The sequence below is a fragment of the Cydia splendana genome, chromosome 9, assembly GCF_910591565.1.
Source record: "Cydia splendana chromosome 9, ilCydSple1.2, whole genome shotgun sequence".
In the NCBI taxonomy this organism is placed as follows: Eukaryota; Metazoa; Arthropoda; class Insecta; order Lepidoptera; family Tortricidae; genus Cydia; species Cydia splendana.
This window is the reverse complement of record NC_085968.1, coordinates 4,070,428-4,090,076: the sequence shown is the minus strand read 5'-3', so window position 1 is coordinate 4,090,076 and position 19,649 is coordinate 4,070,428. Positions and strand designations below refer to the sequence as shown.

Here is a 19,649-nt window from a genome sequence, read left to right as displayed (position 1 = left end):
CAGTGTGATTTTATTTTTAGTAAATTAAAAATTAAGGTTAGGGTAGACCGGGGACAATAGAAACACGTCATGATTGAAACAAGTCAAATTTCTCGAAAACTATAATACCTACGCGTCTGACGCAATACTCGGTACACGCGGTCGGCCATGTTTGAATCCTTGACCAGTAGGGCTCGAGTGATGGTGCGAGACAGGGGTGTCCACGAGCTAAACCAGTTTTTCGCGGTAAAAAGTAAGAACTTCTGCTCTCGTATATTTTCTTATAACTTCGTTTACTCTTGTATTTTGACTAATCAAATTATTTTGGTATTCGAGTTAGGAATAAACGATTGTTTTAAGGGCCGTTGATCAGCGCGTTCGAGCCTTTCTTATATATAATATTTGACTTTGAAGTGATAAACGAGGTGTGGGTATAGGGTTGATGTTTCGTAGTAACTGATAACACTGCTTTATTTATTAATGTCTTTTATTTAATTAAATATGCAGGCACAAAAAGAAACACGAACAGAGAATGTCACTATTCTTTACAGTAGAAATAACCCAATTTAAACATAAGATAGAAGGCGCTGCACAGGATAGATAAGTCTATGTAGGTATAAACACAACCACCGCATTAGTTAGTAAGTCTTCGGTTTATAGATTAGTTTATAGCACACACTTGTTAGTTTATTAGGTACTTGATAAGCACAATCGCAAGCACAAACATAGTTAGTAACGTTAGTATAAATAATAACAATTACAGTCCACACGTAAATCGAAATATGGCCGCGCGAGCGCAGGCGAGCCGCGTGGTTGCGTCGTGAAGGGCGAGTATCGACTAGTCAAGCTTTCATTCATAAGCGCGCGCGGCGGCGCGCTATGGATACCTATACTACGCGATGCGTATGTCGAATTTGAGGCGTTAAACACCGATGCTCGTTTAAAATATTATTTATTGTGGATTTATTTTGTTGATATGTAAATGTTGAGATTTAATTTATGAAATCTATTATTTATAAGATGTTAGGTTGTATAGTGTTAAGTAAGGTAAAATTTGTATAGGCTACGCCACACCACTCCCCCCCAGAGACCGTCCAGGGCGATAATAATCCTTGTAATGATCTGGGAATCTTACCTGACGACCGGAACGTGTGACGTTCTGTTCAGTTGTAGCTGCAGGAATTATTACAGGCTGATCAGGTTGTTGAGGTGTAGCACTAGGAGTGATCTGTTGACGAGAGTGATGATTTGCTATCGTAGGTGGAACAGTAGCGTGATTATCACTTCCCACGTCGGGAGACAATGTGAAGGCCGGCTTAAGTCGGTCTATGGACACTGTCTTCTCTGTGTTGTGCAGAACAATCCTGAAAACCTTGTCATCACGAGATATTACCTTATGGGGTCCAGAGTATGCTGGTTGCAGTGGACCTCGCGATGGGTGCTCTCGGAGGAACACGTATTCGCAGGTCGGAAGCTCTTTGTAAACGAATACCTTAGGTTTTGTGTGTCGAGAAGCAGGTGTAGGTCTTAGCTTTTCGGCGAAGTTCCTGAGTCTGGCGGTGAACACAGACATGTCTGTTGTACCAGTCATGGTTGAGTCAAAGAACTCACCAGGAAGCCTTAGAGGTTCTCCGTACACCAGCTCGGCTGAAGATGACTGTAAGTCTTCCTTGAAGGCAGTTCTTATTCCTAGTAGAACCCAGGGTAATGATTCGGTCCACTTCTCGTTCGCGTGACATACTATTGCGGCTTTTAGCTGACGGTGGAATCGCTCCACTAATCCATTGCACGCTGGATGATAGGCTGTTGTCCTTTTGTGTTCGAATCCGGCCAACTTTGACAGACATTGGAACAACTCGGATTCAAACTGGCTTCCGCGGTCGGTTGTAATGTCTGTTGGAGAGCCGAATCGAGCTATCCAGTTTGATAGTAGAGCCTTGGCAACAGTTTCCGCAGTAATGTCCTCGATCGGTACTGCTTCCGGCCACCGGGTGAACCGGTCTACGGCTGTCAGACAGTACCGATATCCATGCGAGAGAGGAAGAGGACCGACCAAATCGATATGAACCTGTTTGAAACGGGTGCGCGGTAAGTTGAAGGTACCAAGCGGGGCGGTCACATGTCGATTGACCTTAGCCCGCTGGCACTGGATACACGCGCGAGTCCACTCTCTGCAGTCCTTCTGAACGCCGGGCCACACAAACCTTTCGGCGACTAGCTTAGCCGACGCGTTGGATCCGGGGTGGCTAAGAGAGTGCAAACTATCAAAAACTTGCTTGCGAAAGTACTTACTGACATAAGGCCTGGAGGTCGGGGTACTGATGTCGCAGTACAGAGGGACACGACTACCAGGTACATGCAGCTTTCGCAGTTGCAGTGATGAACCTTCGCTTAGAAGTGCTTGTAACTCAGGATCAGAAGTTTGACCTTCGGCTAGCGCCTCGAGACTTACCGGTGCTCCCAGTTCTTCGATACGCGACAGTGTATCGGCGACAACATTATCCTTTCCGGATATATGCCGGATGTCCGTTGTGAACTGAGAGATGAAGTCGAGATGTCTGTACTGACGCGGCGAACAGTTTGTTTTTCGTTCGTGAAATGCGAAACTGATCGGTTTGTGGTCGGTATATACGACAAAATGCCTGGCCTCGAGCATGTGCCGAAAGTATTTTATGGCTTCATAAATGGCAAGCAGCTCTCTGTCATAGGGAGAGTACTTAACTTGTGAAGGTGTAAGCTTCCTCGAGAAGAACGCGAGCGGTTCCCATGTGCCGTCCCTGAACTGCTGTAGCACCGCACCGGGGGCTTTATCTGATGCATCTGTAACCACAGCGAGATTAGCGGAGCAGTCGGGGTGAGCCAGCAGAGCAGCATTGGATAAGCTCTCTTTGCAGGCTTCGAAGGCTGCTAGAGTCTCTCCTTCGAGAGTGATGGGCTGGGAACCTTTTACCGAACCAGTCAGTAAAGCGTGAAGAGGAGCCTGGATCTGGGCTGCTCGCGGAAGAAATCTCCTGTAAAAATTGAGCATACCCAGAAAACCTCTAAGTTGCCGGACGTTTGTAGGAGGCGGGAATTCCTTAACTGCCTGTACCTTGGAGTCAAGCGGTTTGCAGCCTCTCTCTGAGATCCGGTATCCTAAAAATGTTACCTCTTTTTCACCAAACACGCACTTGGCTGCGTTCACCATGAGGCCGTAGTCCTTCAGCTTCTGGAAAACTTTGCGGAGATGTTCCTCATGCTCAGCTTCACTGCGTGAGTAAATGAGGAAATCATCCAAGTACGCATAGACAAAATCGAGGCCTCTGGTCACCTCGTCAACAAACCGTTGAAAAGTTTGCCCCGCGTTTCTGAAGCCAAACCCCATGTAGGGAAACTCATATAGACCGAAAGGGGTTGTAATAGCGGTCTTTGGTATATCCTTGGGGCTGACAGGTATCTGATTATACGCTTTTTCGAGGTCAATTGTGCTAAATACGCTACAACCTGCAACACTGTGCGTACAGTCGTGAATGTGTTTAATCGGATACATGTCAGGCACAGTGCGGGCATTTAACTTACGGTAATCGCCGCAGGGACGCCACCCGTTGTTTTTCTTCGGCGCCAGGTAGTGGTGATGACCACGGGCTTTCCGAAGGTCTAGCTGTACCATTGGCCAGCATAGACTGGAATTCCTGACGCGCGATCTTGAGCTTGTCGGGGGCTAAACGGCGGGGTGGGGAGGAGACTGGAGGGCCTGGTGTTGTTCTAATGTGGTGTACGGTGTTATGCTTAACAGTGTGATGTGTACCGGCTGGACGAGTGATTTCGGGGTAATCGTCAAGTATTTTATGATAACGAGACTCGCCAGTCACTACTTTCACAGATGAAATATTACAACCATGGGCTGAGGTAGCGGCAGCTGAGAGCAACGTGAGATTATCTATTAATCGTTTACGGCGACAATCAACCAAGAGATCATAAAAGTTTAAAAAATCTAAGCCAATTATTGGTTTTGTCACATCTGCCACTACAAAGCGCCATGGAAATGTTCTACGTAAACTAAGGTCTAAATCAAAATGGACATACCCATATGTACTTATACTAGAACCATTAGCTGCGCATAAACTATAGTTCGTTTTTGAACGACGTTCGCGAAGTGATGACCTTGGGTAGACACAGAGGTCGCTACCAGTGTCGACCAGGAACTGCGTCTTCGAAGATCGATCGGTCACGAACAGGCGGCCTCTTGAAGTTGGAGGGCAATCGTCAGCCGCCATTATCGACCGCCCTTCGCGTTTTCCGAAGAGTAGTCACATGGGCGGGTGCACCTGCTGGCTTTCTCTCCGAATTTGCTATGATACCAGCATGTTGGGTATTTTCTATAATTCGATTCGGAGCGTTGCCTGGAGTTGCTGCGGCTGCCTCGCGCGGATGAGGTGCGGGATCTGGAGGTTCGACCAGGTCCAGTCTTCAACTCCCGAAGCTCCCGCCGAAGTTCCGCCAGTTCTTTGGCGAGGTCGCTGATCACTGAGCCGGGTACTGCGTTGCCGACGGTTGCCACGCGTGGCGTCGCTGAAGCTAGGTCGTTGACCCTATCCGCCAGGTCAGCCAGGGCTTCTAGCGTCGCTGTGCTGGGTTGCCCGGCCAACACAGTTTGGATTCCGTGCGGCAGGCGGCCGATCCACATGGTCTTCATAAAATCTTCGTCCACGCTGACGCCCGCTAGGCCCTGGAGGTGGCGCAGGAACTCCGACGGCTTCCGCTCGCCCAGCTCCTCGTGCATCATCAGCTGCTTGATGCGCTTTTCTTTCGAGTCGCTCAATCTTCTGATCAGCTCACCTTTGAGTTTTTCATACTTGCCGCTTGGGGGAGGTTTAATAATAATGTCTTTGACCGCCCGTGAGTGGTGATTGTCTAGGTGGCTAATGACGTAATTAAATTTGGTCGTGTCACTCGTTATCCTTTGCAGGTCAAATTGTCCCTCGATTTGCGCAAACCAGATGTCTGGCTCTTCTGGCCAAAAGGGAGGCACTTTTATCCCCACTCTAAATACGTCGTGACTATTTACCGACACCGACACGTTCCCATCACTAGTGCCGGGTAGCAGATTTCTAGGTGTTTCGCTCGCGGGCACTGTCTCCTCACTAGCGGCGTTTCCAGGAATCACTGGTGGTTGAGCGGTCGACGGCGGCTGGTTATCCCGTGTTCCCATGGCTCCTGTCGTGGTCACCAGTATAGGGTTGATGTTTCGTAGTAACTGATAACACTGCTTTATTTATTAATGTCTTTTATTTAATTAAATATGCAGGCACAAAAAGAAACACGAACAGAGAATGTCACTATTCTTTACAGTAGAAATAACCCAATTTAAACATAAGATAGAAGGCGCTGCACAGGATAGATAAGTCTATGTAGGTATAAACACAACCACCGCATTAGTTAGTAAGTCTTCGGTTTATAGATTAGTTTATAGCACACACTTGTTAGTTTATTAGGTACTTGATAAGCACAATCGCAAGCACAAACATAGTTAGTAACGTTAGTATAAATAATAACAATTACAGTCCACACGTAAATCGAAATATGGCCGCGCGAGCGCAGGCGAGCCGCGTGGTTGCGTCGTGAAGGGCGAGTATCGACTAGTCAAGCTTTCATTCATAAGCGCGCGCGGCGGCGCGCTATGGATACCTATACTACGCGATGCGTATGTCGAATTTGAGGCGTTAAACACCGATGCTCGTTTAAAATATTATTTATTGTGGATTTATTTTGTTGATATGTAAATGTTGAGATTTAATTTATGAAATCTATTATTTATAAGATGTTAGGTTGTATAGTGTTAAGTAAGGTAAAATTTGTATAGGCTACGCCACATGGGGACGATAGAAACAACTTGCTTGTGGACGATTGAAACGTTTCAATCGTCCTCGCGTTTTAATCGTCCCCAAAAGTAGCCGACTTCAAAATATAAGGAGGTTCTGTATTTGATGCACATATTTGTTCTATTGATGTTCACTATTAGTTATGTAGTTTTTGACCTAGTTCATACATTATGGATCTACGAAGTTTTTTTTAGAAAACTGCAGTTTTTTTATGTGAACATTTGTTTTTAACAGACTTAATAAAAAAGGGAGTTCTCAGTTTGACCCGTATGTTTGTATGTATGTTTGTTCGCGATATTTCGCGTTCGGCTAAACCGATTTTAATGCGGTTTTCAGAAAAGTGTTTGTTACATTCTGGAGAAGGTTTTGAAGGGAAGGAGGATCTCTGTTTGAACCGTATGTTTGTAGGTATACAATATTACAAATGTTTAGTAACTCATGCAGCTGCTCTCGAAAAGAATCATTTGGTGATTGTGACGATAAGCTGATGATGAAAGCAAAAAAAAAATATATTTTAAATAAAAATATAATGAAACTTAGATAAAATATTTAAAAAATAACGGCCTTAAATAAAAACTGACAAACCAAAAATAATCCGTTCATTTAGGTACAGATTACATTTTAATCACGTTTTAAAGTCGGTGACAAACCTTACGTAATAGTTATTCATTTTAGAGAGTTTAGGATTTTTTGATTTGGCATATCGCCATGTTTTTGTTTAATAAAACAATTTAAACTGATTATTTTATTGCGTCTATTATTTCATTTTACATCCCGACGTTTGCAACACTCGTTGTCACAGGGTAGGTACACGGATTGGTTGTGATTGAAACATTGTTATAATTGAAACAAGCACTTTTGTATGAAACATGATTATGCTTTTTTCTGCGATTCTATATCGTTATATTTTATAATTGCATTAAAACTACTTTGGTTAAGATAAATGTATAAGGTAGCAGCAACAAAGAAAACTGAAAGTCGTATACTTTTTCTTTTTCCCCGCGTGTTTTTATCGAGATGTTCAGATGCTCATAAATTGAGAAATATTTATTTTATGCTTGCGAACTTTTGATGAGCTCATTGTATGCAGAGGTAGTGATGAAAAATATTAAAACAGATATAAGGACTTTCATTGTGTCGAAGATATTCGAGTGTTTCAATTGACCTTACATAGTGTTTCAATTGACAGTCATGTGAGGTCAATTGAACCATGCTGCCCCATTCTCTTTATTAAATTATTGTCAAAAAACTATATAGACCATCCAAATACATTTAATTTAGGAACCAGATAACTAACCTTGAAATATTTTGGGCGTACATCTTTCTACTCATAAAAATATAACGGTTACAGACGGTTAAAGGAAAATTGTTTCTATTGTTCCCGGTCTCCCCTATGTGTTATATGTTTTTCAGTTAATCCTAATACATAAAATATGTACTTATCTTATTTTTGTTATGTTGCGACGACGATATTAGATGTAAATATGTATTTTAAAAATGTTCTCACGTCAATCATGTATTGTCTTTATGAGAATAAATGTCTTTAAACCTTAAACCTTATATGAAATATGCTTGATCTATTTTATTTTCATAAATTACAATTACAATAATAATTCATACTAAAATGATCTTTTATTGAAAATATATATTTTAAAATATGTATTGTATTTGATTATGGGCAGATTATGGGTGAACGCAAGGGCCCAACGTTTTCTGTTCTCTTTCACGGCGCAGCAACTAGTATCATTTCTCTCTCCTCGCTCTTTTAAAAATGCCGTTTGTCAAAAAAGGAGAACCATACTGTTGACAAGGTGGACTTCAAATCAAGTGTTGCCTTTCTTGATGCGCCCAGGCTGTGTATGTTTGCGTAAAAGCGTATATGTGTGCTCTTTTAGGCATGTGAAAAGTCGATTTTAATCATGTTATATATCGATAAACGCTACACAGCGGAACGAAATAGCGATTAATTGAAGCTTCAATATCTTCGTTAAACATAAACATAATTGAAATGCTAATGTCATTATCCATTAGCCATTATCCATTATATATAATAATATAATTCAATTATTGCGGAACACCTATTTTAGGAGGTATTTATGTATTTTAATTAAATATCTGAACTTTCCCTTGGTTCCCTGCTGGGGCGTGACTATAAAATTGTGATCTGATAACCACAATAAAGAATAAAAGCGTTTTTGGTCATTTTAGGTATCGTTAAGCCTTCGAAGTAAAATTAAAATTGCAAGAAATGTCGATAGTTTATCGATATGACTTTATCGACATGGCTACAGCAAGGTGGGCCTCATTGTTAATCGTACACTAAACAAAAGTGGCAACAGTGACAGCTCGCTGAGACACCGTCTCTATATATTATAAGTCTATGGGTGAACGCTATTATAACATCCCGGCCTTTCCCGCATTTCCCGCAAAATGTTGCTACGTAAAAAATTATAATTACTCCTGTCATGCTCCTGTCAGTCACAAAATTCAGAAATACATTGATAATGTTTCAAATGAGATTGTTTGTTTTATATATGCAGTTTACTCTAGTTTATCTTATATTTATTGGTGAGAAACTATAGAAAATAAGTAATAAGGAAAATTTCCTATGGCTTTCCTATATTTTTCCGCTGGTAACAATCAATCCTTCGCATATAATTATTTCGCAAGGATTTCGTCGTCCGCGCAGAAAGAGAGTTCTAGTGTGATTCCTATTTTAAACCTAAGATACTTGATTCATTTCCCCGCAAATATAAACGAAGTGGAACACTGTTTTTTTCATGCTAAGGTATGTTTACTATTTTTCTTTTAACTATTAATTAGGTATCATTAAATCTAAATAACTTTTTTCAAAAATTCTTTTTGGTTTTCTTTGTTAACAACAGGGGTCGGAAACCGGTATTTGCTCCATACAAAAATACCGGTATTATTACGTTCTTTTTCGTTCTTTGGTATATCATTTCATTTTTAAAGGAATAACCTAATAATACAAAGTCGTTACCTAAATACATGATTCAGTCCTACGTAAAGAGCATAAAATAATTATAAATATTGTGCTATTTCGGGGTTATTAAAAAATACCGGTTCCGAGCCCTGGTTAACAATTATTAATTTTCATTGCGTGAATTTTAATTCCAAATAGTTTTTTTTCAATGAGTCTACTTGTTAAATAAAAACTTAACTAATAAGTGTAACTTATATAAGTTATATACCTACTGTGCCTATATTAATTAAATAATGTTGAAATAGTTTTATACTAGAAGCAACCAGAAGTAACAGAAGATAGGGTGGTATTCCATCTGTCCAATGTGCATTGCATCTCACTCTCTAATTAAGCAAAATGTGAGACTAAATACACATAATACAAGAAAGCGTACAGCCTTATATATGTAGATACCTACTATAGTACCTAGTTGATGTTGTCCCTGAAATTGTGTCCTTTGCAGAAGTTAGTGCCATCGTGCCTGGTACAATAGCAGAAGAATAGCCCAAACACTCTACAAAGGAAGAGACGTTTTGCACACCATGGTGGTTTTCTTTACAGACCATCTGCGGGCCCAGGGTGCTCAGTAAGTAATTTTATAGTCATGAATGATTTTGATGTATATTGCATCCGTCGTCCGCCCATTAATTATAAGCAAGGTTTTTTGGTGTTGAAAAAAAGGGACCAGGCACCTAATTTATTTAGGCTGCGGTCTATCAGACATGTGCAAGGATTTGTAGGGTAGGAGGGATTTGTTTGTTAGGAACCATGGTCTAATAAAACATGGTCTTCCATTCCCAGAGTGACACGGGCCTACGTCACAATAACATTGCCACTTTATTTCAACATAACATGTTACATGGGTACATTATACCTATGGTTAATAAGTTAAAATATTTCTTTATAATTTTATAATTTTCATTTATATGTATTTTAGCTTAAATTTTACAATAACACGTCATTTTTAATTACTCGTTAGCAATATCTTCCGATTCACGAAAGAAATTTCAGACTTTCGGGTAATTCTGTTTATACTACTGGCAACACAGGATAGCGCTGTGCACATTTGACAATTCGGATCTAGATAACTTCATGCCCTGACCGTCATCCTTGTCGAACGCGTGTTAATTGTTATTTCCTTCTCGCTCAGTGTCAGCAGTCGCAGTGTTTTCCAAACTTTTCACGTCGTAAGCTTGGTAATTAATGTGTAACTGTGAATTAGTTTTTTAAACGTTTGTCTTGTATAGATAAATAAAGTTTAATTTAATACATTAGATTTGTTTTATTTTACTATGTTTCTACATGAATAACTTAAAATTAATGCCGTTAAAATAATTTTCACCGTTGGTTAAAATTCTCCCACATTTCAAAGTTTGAGAACCTGTAAACAGCATGATGATAGGCGCGTGTCAGTTAGGTCATACGCGAATCTCGGAATGGAGTACCAGGCGGAGTATATTATTATACCATGTTAGGAACTAGTAGAATATTGTCCCCTACAGCTGCACTGAGCGAGGATATGTAATTGAAGTGATTTTATTAGTTTTTTAACAAACACATCCCTCACTACCCGTCCGCGCACATCTCTGGTGGAAGTGCAGCCTTATTATTTCTGCTCTAGCATCTCAAATCCTTGTTTTATTCTATGTTGGTTATGGATGGTTTTTTTGAAATGTTTTTTTAAATGACATCTGACTGACTCGCGCACGAAGGGTTCCGTACCGTTACCCCCATTTAATTGCCTTCAAAAAAGGAGGTTCTCATTATGCAAAACATTGCTTACTATACTATGTTGTCTTATGCTATGGGACTTGTGGGAGTGAAAGGCAGTTTTATCCTGTTTCTTCTCTTGTATATTCTGTAGGTATATTTTAAGATAAGATAAAATGTATACTTTAGCTGTAGGTACATATCTTTTCACTTTTTAGGGTTCCGTACCCAAAGGGTAAAACGGGACCCTATTACTAAGACTTCGCTGTCCGTCCGTTCGTCCGTCCGTCCGTCCGTCCGTCTGTCTGTCACCAGGCTGTATCTCACGAACCGTGATAGCTAGACAGTTGAAATTTTCACAGATGATGTATTTCTGTTGCCGCTATAACAACAAATACTAAAAACAGAATAAAATAAAGATTTAAATGGGGCTCCCATACAACAAACGTGATTTTTGACCAAAGTTAAGCAACGTCGGGAGTGGTCAGTACTTGGATGGGTGACCGTTTTTTTTTGCTTTTTTTTTTCGTTTTTTTTTTTGCATTATGGTACGGAACCCTTCGTGCGCGAGTCCGACTCGCACTTGCCCGGTTTTTTTAAATAATATATCTTATCTCTTTACCAGAATCTTTCCCTTGAAGCCCGAAGTGAAAGTTCCAGCGAAACCAGTCATCAAAAGTTTGAATAGTCTCCTACACGACATATATGTGCGTTTCATAGCACTAAGAGATAAGGATTTTGAGAAATATTACAATGTGTTTGAAACAATATTTTTCAAACTGCATGAACTGATGAAAGAAGCAGATCCGTATTACAAGCAATATACCAGCAATGTGAGTATATCAATACATTAAAAATAATGTAATAATAATAACCCTATTGCCATACCCATATTAATTTTGCAATTATTGAAAATTAGGGTTGTCAAAAGGATATACCTACTATAGGAAACCCTAACTACCGTTGGAGCCCTTCTTTGCCCAGGTAAAATATGTATTTAAATTTTAATAGATATTCATTGAATTCACAATAGAATAATCTGTATAAAAATAGGTACCTACCTATATTTCTTATAGTACAATGTAAAATTAAGATCCTTGTGCCATAAATAGCTGTGACTGTGAGTCAGTCACCTAATACAGCTGACTGAACTCTGTTTGAACGCTATTTAAAACATGCTACTAAACATTTACTGATATTACAATATAGGTAATAATAAAAATTCAGCCTATATACGTCCTACTGCTGGATACAGACAGACCTCTTCTCATGCACGAGAGGGCTTGGGTTATAGTCTCCACGCTGGCTCAATGCGGATTAGGGATTTCTCATACGCCTATGAATTTCTTAGCAGATGTATATGTATGCAGATTTATTCACAATGTTTTCCTTCACTGAAAAGCTAGTGGTAAATATCAAATGAATTCCGTTCATAAGATCCGAAAAACTCATTGGTATGAGTGTATGAGCCAGGATTAGAACCTGCAACCTCCGGATTGGAAGTCGGACGTCATGTCCACTCGGCCACCACCGCTTCTACTGACATTAGGCTACAAATGTAGGTATTGATAAATAGGTATTAAATTAAATTCCATAATATTTCATTTAATACCTATTTCTAAATATAGGCAGGCGTGGCTCACTCCGTGATTTCGTCGCGTCGCTAACAGTACATGTGGCCCACACCAATTTTGGTGTCTAGCAGTAGTATAGTTGCCGCGCACCGCTAACGGAACGGACGCCTGCTCGCGCTTGCGCCACCTGGCGGTCATATGTCGTAATAGACGTGTTTTGTTACCTACTATTATTTATTCTGTGATATAGGTACTATTTGCGGGTAGCCACTACGACAAACTACGCATAAACAAACCCGATGAATTCGACATGGATATCGTCATCGGTCTGCCCGTCAACGCGGACGAAAACCCCCAAAACCCGGCTAAAAGCGACGTGGTCATGGAGGATATTGCGCCTGGCTTCGTGAGGCTGAAGATGGGGAAACAGTTCCAGAACCTGCCGAATAGGGATCAGAGGGAAGATTGGGAAATAAACCAGACGGCTTACAAGTAAGGATTGACAAATACTTCCATTTTCTTATTTAACTCAACAAACATTATTTTAAAATGATGTTTCTTTGAATATTTTATTTTTATTTATAAATGACAAAGTGTATAAAACACGACAATCTAGATTTTAAGTATAGGTTAGAGATGTGCGCCGATGGCAAAATCATCGGCGGCGGCGTCCGATGATTTTTTGACTGGCGGCGGCGGCATGATCGGCGTGGCATAATTTTTAATTCTGCATGAGAACGTGGCTGTAGAAACTCTACATTAAAGCCTTCTGAGTATTTACTAGGCTATCCAAAGCATAAATTATGGTCGAAAATTATATCCCATCACGTCACTTGGCATTTGGCAACCATTTCTTACTAACCTTACGGTTACCAACGGTATCTTTAAATATTAACATAAAAAGAATAGGTACTTTAAAACGCTACATTTTAGGCAGTATAATGACTTTGTAAGCGGAATACAAATAAAACACATAAATAATTATGTATAAGTTAAGTCGTAAATCTATATTGACTTTTCCCAGCCGCTGTCGCCTCACCTAGGATTTGTTACGAAATAATGATGAACTACTTTACATTTGTCTGAACTGAAGTTTATCAGAAATATATGTTAGAATAAAGATGTCATCGTTTTCGAAAGTAAACGTCTCTGCCAGGTTGATTCGCTTAACAGAATGTCTTTGAAGTGTCCCGTGTCGCATGGCACTTGCAGGGGAAAACCCGCGGTTCTTCAGACCTACATACTGCGAGCGACTACCCAAAGATTTGATAGACGAGCCCTCTAACGTAAAATCGGTTGAGAAACTTTTTATGAGATAATACATTGTATTTCATAAAAGAGTTTTATGGAATATTAAGGTCTACTTTGTTTTCTTTACTGGTAGCTCACCCTTGGTGATTTAAGTTCCTATAAGTGTAATTGCTTAACCTGACTTTTATAATTTAAATTGAATTATTATATTGTTAAGTAAAAGAAAAGTAGCCGATAATCACGATAAAATGACTAAGAATTGATCGTGTGTTGATTGTTTAAAAAATAAATGAAATTGTATATGATGTGATAAATAAATCAAACCATATCTATCATATGATGACCCTTATGCGTGTCACCAGCATCACACGAAAAATCATAAAATACGCAATTATAATCGTAGTGAAAGCTGGCTGGAGATCCTAAGAAGAAAATATCATTTTTATGTCCTAGGTCATTTTTATATGAACCTGCAATTTTCTTGACTTTAGTTCACTGATTAAAGTGATTAAATTGACAATCAAGAGACTAAAACAAAATGCGTTATACAAAAAAGCTGTGCGATAAAATATCAAATAATAACCTGTGATCCAGAAACTAGATCTTGTTTAAATTAACGCTAAATCGTTATCACAGCTAACACCGCAACGACAAAAATGATGCTAATTTGGTTCACTGGCAAATAATTAGAGAAAAAGCATAAGGATCTTCAAATTATATCTCTGATACTATCTACTCACTACGCAACATGCAATAAGATACGTTAGGTATCCAATTTCCCACGCCGATTATACGCCGGTCAAATTTATCGGCGGCGGCGGCGTGGAAAATCGTCGGCGGCGGCGGCGCGGCGCACATGTCTAGTATAGGTAGCCAATAAGCCAGACAGAGGCATTTGTTTATACGTGCACATTGTAATTTTATGCTATTTTAACTAAATACGAACTAAATACATTATTCAGGATATCAGACGATAATAACTGATAATGAAAGCTGAAAGGCGTCTCTTTGGTAGGTACTTGTACCTACTATCCCCTTTATTCATAAACGTTTACTAAAGTTGACAAGCCGATAATAATCGTTTGTCCCTTTCCGACGTATCGATATGATGGAAAGGTACAAACAATTATTATCGGCATGTCAACTTTAGTAAACGTTTATGAATAAGGGGGTAAGTAGTTAAGTTAGAGTCTGTGCGGAAAGAGAAGAGTCGTGGAATGTATGTAAAGCCCAATACATTTCACGACTCTTCTCTTTCCGAACAGACTCTATAGAAAAATTAAAAGGGATTATGGCGCCATTATCGTACTTATATGTTTACCACCTTACCACAATCGGGACCTCTAATTATTTAATTTGACTTGTTAAAAATTAGGATTTTGACAGTTTATTAAAACAAATATGTATATCTGATACAGATGGTTAGACGATGACAACTACCTGCTGCGCTCACAGTTCATGTACTGGTTCAAGAGTGTGGTCGACAAGGCCATGAACCTCTTTGATCAGGACGAGTACGGTGAGCCCTATATGGACGTTGAGGTAAACATTATCATTTGAAATATTTTACAAAATGTCATTTTTTTTAATAAATACATATATAAATATTAGGGGACATATTACACAGGTCAACCTAGCTAGTCCCAAACTAAGCAAAGCTTGTACTATGGGTGCTAGGCGACGATATACATACTTATATACATAAAAAACACCTCAGGAACAAATATTTGTGTTCATCCCACAAATAAATGCCCTTACCGGGATTCGAACCCAGGACCATCGGCTTCACAGGCACTACGCACTAGGCCAGACCGTAAAGCGCCATTTCGGCCTACACGCATCAATACAATATTTTTATTTTCTCACTGACCCATTACATTAGTTGTGATATATGTAAATACTTTTTGTGAATGAATCATTCTCAATTTGTTGCCTTATGGATCTGTTTGGTCCCAGCTGTCCCCAGCGGTTACAGATGGGACTTTTTTTGTTTTTATTTCCACTTGGGGACAGTGGAAATAGGCCCTTTTCAACGTCAAGCGTTATTTTAATTAAGTAAGTTTCTTTTACTACTAAAGTTGCTTCAAAAAACCTTTTTTAAACCATTTTAGGGGACTAAGTACACCCTCCGCCTATCTGCCAGTGGCCCGGCCTACACGCTCATTATCGAGGACAAAAATAGCGGGTTCCGTCTGGACGTGGACCTGGTCCCGGCCCTCAAGTTTCCTGAGGATCGCTGGCCTATCACCAAGAAATATAGAAGGGTTTGTAAACTTGTGCGCGTGACATAGCAGATAAGATTGCAATGAGGGTTTCCGCGATCGAGTTTTTCACTAGATGACAGCACCGTGGCGAGAGGTCTAGCTGTCATAATCCACCAATCATGTTTAACTATGTTTTTTTTTATTGGTGGATTTTGACAGCAGCAGTCAAAAAGACCTCTCGTCACGGTGCTGCCATCTAGTGAAAATCTCGGTCGCGGAATCCCTCATTGTTATGTGCGGCAACGTTCTGCAAAAACTAAGTCAGTTACATGGCTAGCAAATCGCTAGCCCAATATTACAGGGTTCTATGTTTCAATTTTATCGAACTGAAATTTGAACATTGTCATAGTGACATTAAGCCGAATTTCAACTATCTTGAAAATGTAACATAGAACCCTGTAATATTGGGCCAGCGAAATGTCTGGAAATGTCGTCTTCGCCTGGGCTTGGTAAAAATTTAGTATGTATAATAGATCCCAAATAAAATACTAGTGACAGTTAAACAGACGATTAAAGTGTATTCGGGTCATTTCGGAAATTAGATACCTACTTAATCTCGAAAATTATTCAAAAATCAGTCAAATTCCTTCCAATAAGGTCCCTATTCGGAGTGTTTTTTTCCTTTCGCAATTACCCCAATAAAGCTTACAATTTACATCAATTTGTCAACCCGATTTGACCCGATCTGATATTTTAGTCAAAATTGCTACAACAGCAGGATGACATAATGTCATTAACGGGTCTAACGTGATTTAAATTTCAATATTTTACGTAATGACATTAATTATGTGTACAAAACGCGAGAGTTTAAAGTGTTATATAGGCCCCGCGCATGAACTATAGGGGACAACATAGGAGTCGTCAGATTTTTGGCGCGAGGCGTAAATGTATCGTTTATGCTTCCGATGTAGCCCACAAGATGGCAGATCCTACTATGCACAAGGAAACGTACCGACGAGAACGGTAGGCAATGTACATGTGCACATATGTTTCCGATTCAGGCCACAAGATGGCAGAACCTCCAACGCGCACGGTCCCTATAACAGTAGGATGACTGGTCCATGTTATTTTGGCACATGGTTTATCAAAATACAGTTTAGTTTGAACTTCAGTTTGTAATAAGTTAATAACGTTTACCCAGCGTTTACCTACATATTTTCAGTTAAAGTGGACGACCAATACAATTCTATTACGTTTTTACCACGCAGATACCCAAGCGTTGCAAGAAAGATTTCTTCATGGTGGTGCCGAAACCCTTGAAGGGCGGCCGCAGCCCGTTCGACTCGGACCGCTCCTGGCGCCTGGCCATGCATATACAGGAGAAGGACCTCATGTACGACACCTGTCATATGAAGCAGGTCATACGACTGGTATGTGATAGTATATTACATAACACTGGTTTAAACCTTCACGATTGTTACACATTATTAAATTGTAAAATGGGACTGAATCGCGTATTGAAGTTTTAAGATTTACCTCCGACGTTTCGAGGACGGCGTTGTCCCCGTGTGGTCTCGGAGAAGACTGGCTAAAGTTGACATCAACATCTTTTAGCCGCGCGAGTTTTTCAAACCGTTCCGATTCAGCGAGGAAATGTTGCCAGCATCCTTGGCACTATGCCCCAGGGGCCATCTCTAGATATAGATTTTTAGTTTTTTTAGGTATTAGTTTTAGTTTTGTAGGTAGTTTTAATTTTGGGTTACTTTTTATTGTAAGTTTGTTGTTTAAATAAATATAATTTTTTTTTTGTACATAATACAATTTTTAGCAACATAAACTAGTAGGTACGAGACAGATATGTATGTTACTTGAATGTTCCTGCCAAGTTTCATGTCATTTAAGCCAGGCGTTTTAAAAAAAACGTATCTTCGTTTGTATGGCGGCGGCTAGGTTTCTGTGAATCAACTTAGACCTAATTCCTAATCTTGAATATTCCAGATAAAGAAGCTCCGTGACTCCCTAGGGATGGACAAAATCGCAAGCTACTACATCAAGACCATATTCTACCACGAGGCCATCGAACGAGAGCACGATGAAGATTTCTGGAGTAGAAACAGCCCTGCTGATCTCTTCATACACATGGTCAAGAAGTTTCTACAATACCTGGAAATGAAGAACATTCCATACTTCTGGAACCCAGAAAATAATCTGATAGAACACATTAATGACTCGACTTTAACCAGCTACGCTAATCAGCTGAAGCAACTTGTTAAGGTTTTGGATAATTTGGATGATCCGTCGAACTATAAGAAGGTTGCGAAGTTTTTGTTGACGAAGAGTCAATTTGAGTTGTACAGGAAGAAAATACTGCGCATATAATTGCTATACGCTTCGCAACGCAAGTCTTGTTTTTGACGTGATAAAATCTTATAAATCGATGATAACTGGTAGCATGCACGAAAAAGTGTCACGTTGTGGACAAATCTCCATGGTAACGTTACGTAATGTAATGGCAATGTTTTCTTATGACGTTATCACGCAAAATTATCGTCCGTAAACCGACTTTACAGACGACCATATTTATTTTCGGGAATTTAGAGCCTGAATCTGTGGTTACTAAAGAAATGCTGATTTTCCGGGATCATAGCTATTATGGAGGGTAGAGGTAAAAAGAACAATCTCTTATGGGAAATCTGTTGCAAAAGTGTCCAGCTCGCAGCTGTAAATAATAGTTCTATATCTCTCCGGTGGCGTTATAGTCGTTTTTTTAGCATTAGAAATAAGGTAAACAATCTTGATGTGTCTTTTAATTGAAAAACACGTTTTAAAAATAAGTCACGGCAAATATTATGTAACAATTATGAATCTAACACGATATATACGACTATATTCTTCTGCTTTCATAAGTAATACTTACTGATTTTTAAAAAGCGTTTTTAATTAAAATACATGTCAGGATCGCTTACCTTCTTTCTAATGCTAAAAAAACGAACTATAGGGTAGCACAAGGATATGACATGAACTTACGTTATTGACGAAGTGAAGTGCATGTCATTGATTTGAACTTTTATTGTCAAAGACAAAAATTTGTTCGCGATGTATTGTGGCGCCACCTATTTAAGGTTTTTTGATGGACAATTTATATACACATAGATTGTTCTCCTTACCACTACCCTCCATAATATAGATTTTCCATTCAAAAATACAGGTACTATAGAAATATCTGAATTTATTAAGTGACCATGTAGATGCCGCTGATGTTATATGGATATCATAGATAAATTCTCTATGGTCACTGAATAAATTCAAATATTCCATGATTGTTGTCATTTTCCATTCAAAATATTAGTGCTATAGACCTATATCTGAATTTAGTGACATTACAGATTTAGGCCCTTAATTTTTTCTAGTGTGTGACGTGCTTAATATTATCATTTAATATTTGATTTTAACAATAACAGTCTTGTTTTCATGTGGCTGCTCCTTGGAACAACTTTTAAGTCAATAATTTAATTTAATGTTTAACAGTTAAGATTAGAATATCTTTAGGTATAAGATATAAAAGTTTATGGTGCTAACAAATGCAGTTGTTTTTTAGCCACCGTGTATATTATATAAATATTTTTTTAGTTTATTATAAGCACTCTGGTGGTGGTCTACAAAACACTATTTAAGGCATAGGTAGGTCCTTAAGTTTAATTATAATTACAAAGCATAGTTATAATTACAAAGCATAATACATTTTGTCGGATCTCGTATAACTTTTAGGTGATGGTTGACATATTTTGTATGTTTTGTGGCTCATACTTTTTTAATTTCTAATAATAGATGTAGGATTATTGAAATTTAAGGACTTTTATTTTCACTTTCTAACTCTATGACTACCTGCCAAGGGGCTATTCATAAATTACGTCATTTCAAATTAGGGGGGGGGGGTCTGGACATCGGATGACGGTAGCACGACGTAGGAGGAAACGGGGTCCTTGGAGGCATGATTTTTGGATGATTTTAGGGGGGGGGGGTCCAAAATTGTCAAAAATCGATGACGTAATTTATGGACAGCCCCCAACGACGTCAAATGACGCGC

At 39.3% G+C, this 19,649-nt stretch overlaps 2 protein-coding genes across 2 annotated transcripts; one reads left to right on the top strand and one right to left on the bottom strand.

Annotated features, from left to right (window-relative positions):
* Nucleotides 1–4,234: 4,234 nt before the first annotated feature.
* LOC134793921 (uncharacterized) lies at nt 4,235–5,170 on the bottom strand. Its single transcript, XM_063765636.1, has one exon. The coding sequence runs from the start codon at nt 5,168–5,170 to the stop codon at nt 4,235–4,237; it is 936 nt and encodes a 311-aa protein (XP_063621706.1).
* A 3,393-nt stretch (nt 5,171–8,563) lies between these two features.
* Nucleotides 8,564–17,969, top strand: LOC134793367 (cyclic GMP-AMP synthase-like receptor). Its single transcript, XM_063764929.1, has 8 exons — nt 8,564–8,628; nt 9,287–9,409; nt 11,159–11,366; nt 12,358–12,599; nt 14,777–14,900; nt 15,470–15,622; nt 16,831–16,992; nt 17,561–17,969. The coding sequence occupies exons 2-8, from the start codon at nt 9,366–9,368 to the stop codon at nt 17,939–17,941; spliced, it is 1,314 nt and encodes a 437-aa protein (XP_063620999.1). The 5' UTR covers nt 8,564–8,628; nt 9,287–9,365; the 3' UTR covers nt 17,942–17,969.
* The last annotated feature ends 1,680 nt before the right edge of the window (nt 17,970–19,649 follow it).

Excerpts from the sequence above, each read along its gene's own strand:
- LOC134793921 (XM_063765636.1), bottom strand. The coding sequence starts at position 5,170 with ATGGGAACACGGGATAACCAGCCGCCGTCGACCGCTCAACCACCAGTG.
- LOC134793367 (XM_063764929.1), top strand. The coding sequence starts at position 9,366 with ATGGTGGTTTTCTTTACAGACCATCTGCGGGCCCAGGGTGCTCA. Across the intron at positions 9,410-11,158 it reads CTGCGGGCCCAGGGTGCTCA|AATCTTTCCCTTGAAGCCCG; the intron begins GTAAGTAATTTT and ends TCTCTTTACCAG. Across the intron at positions 15,623-16,830 it reads TCACCAAGAAATATAGAAGG|ATACCCAAGCGTTGCAAGAA; the intron begins GTTTGTAAACTT and ends TTTACCACGCAG.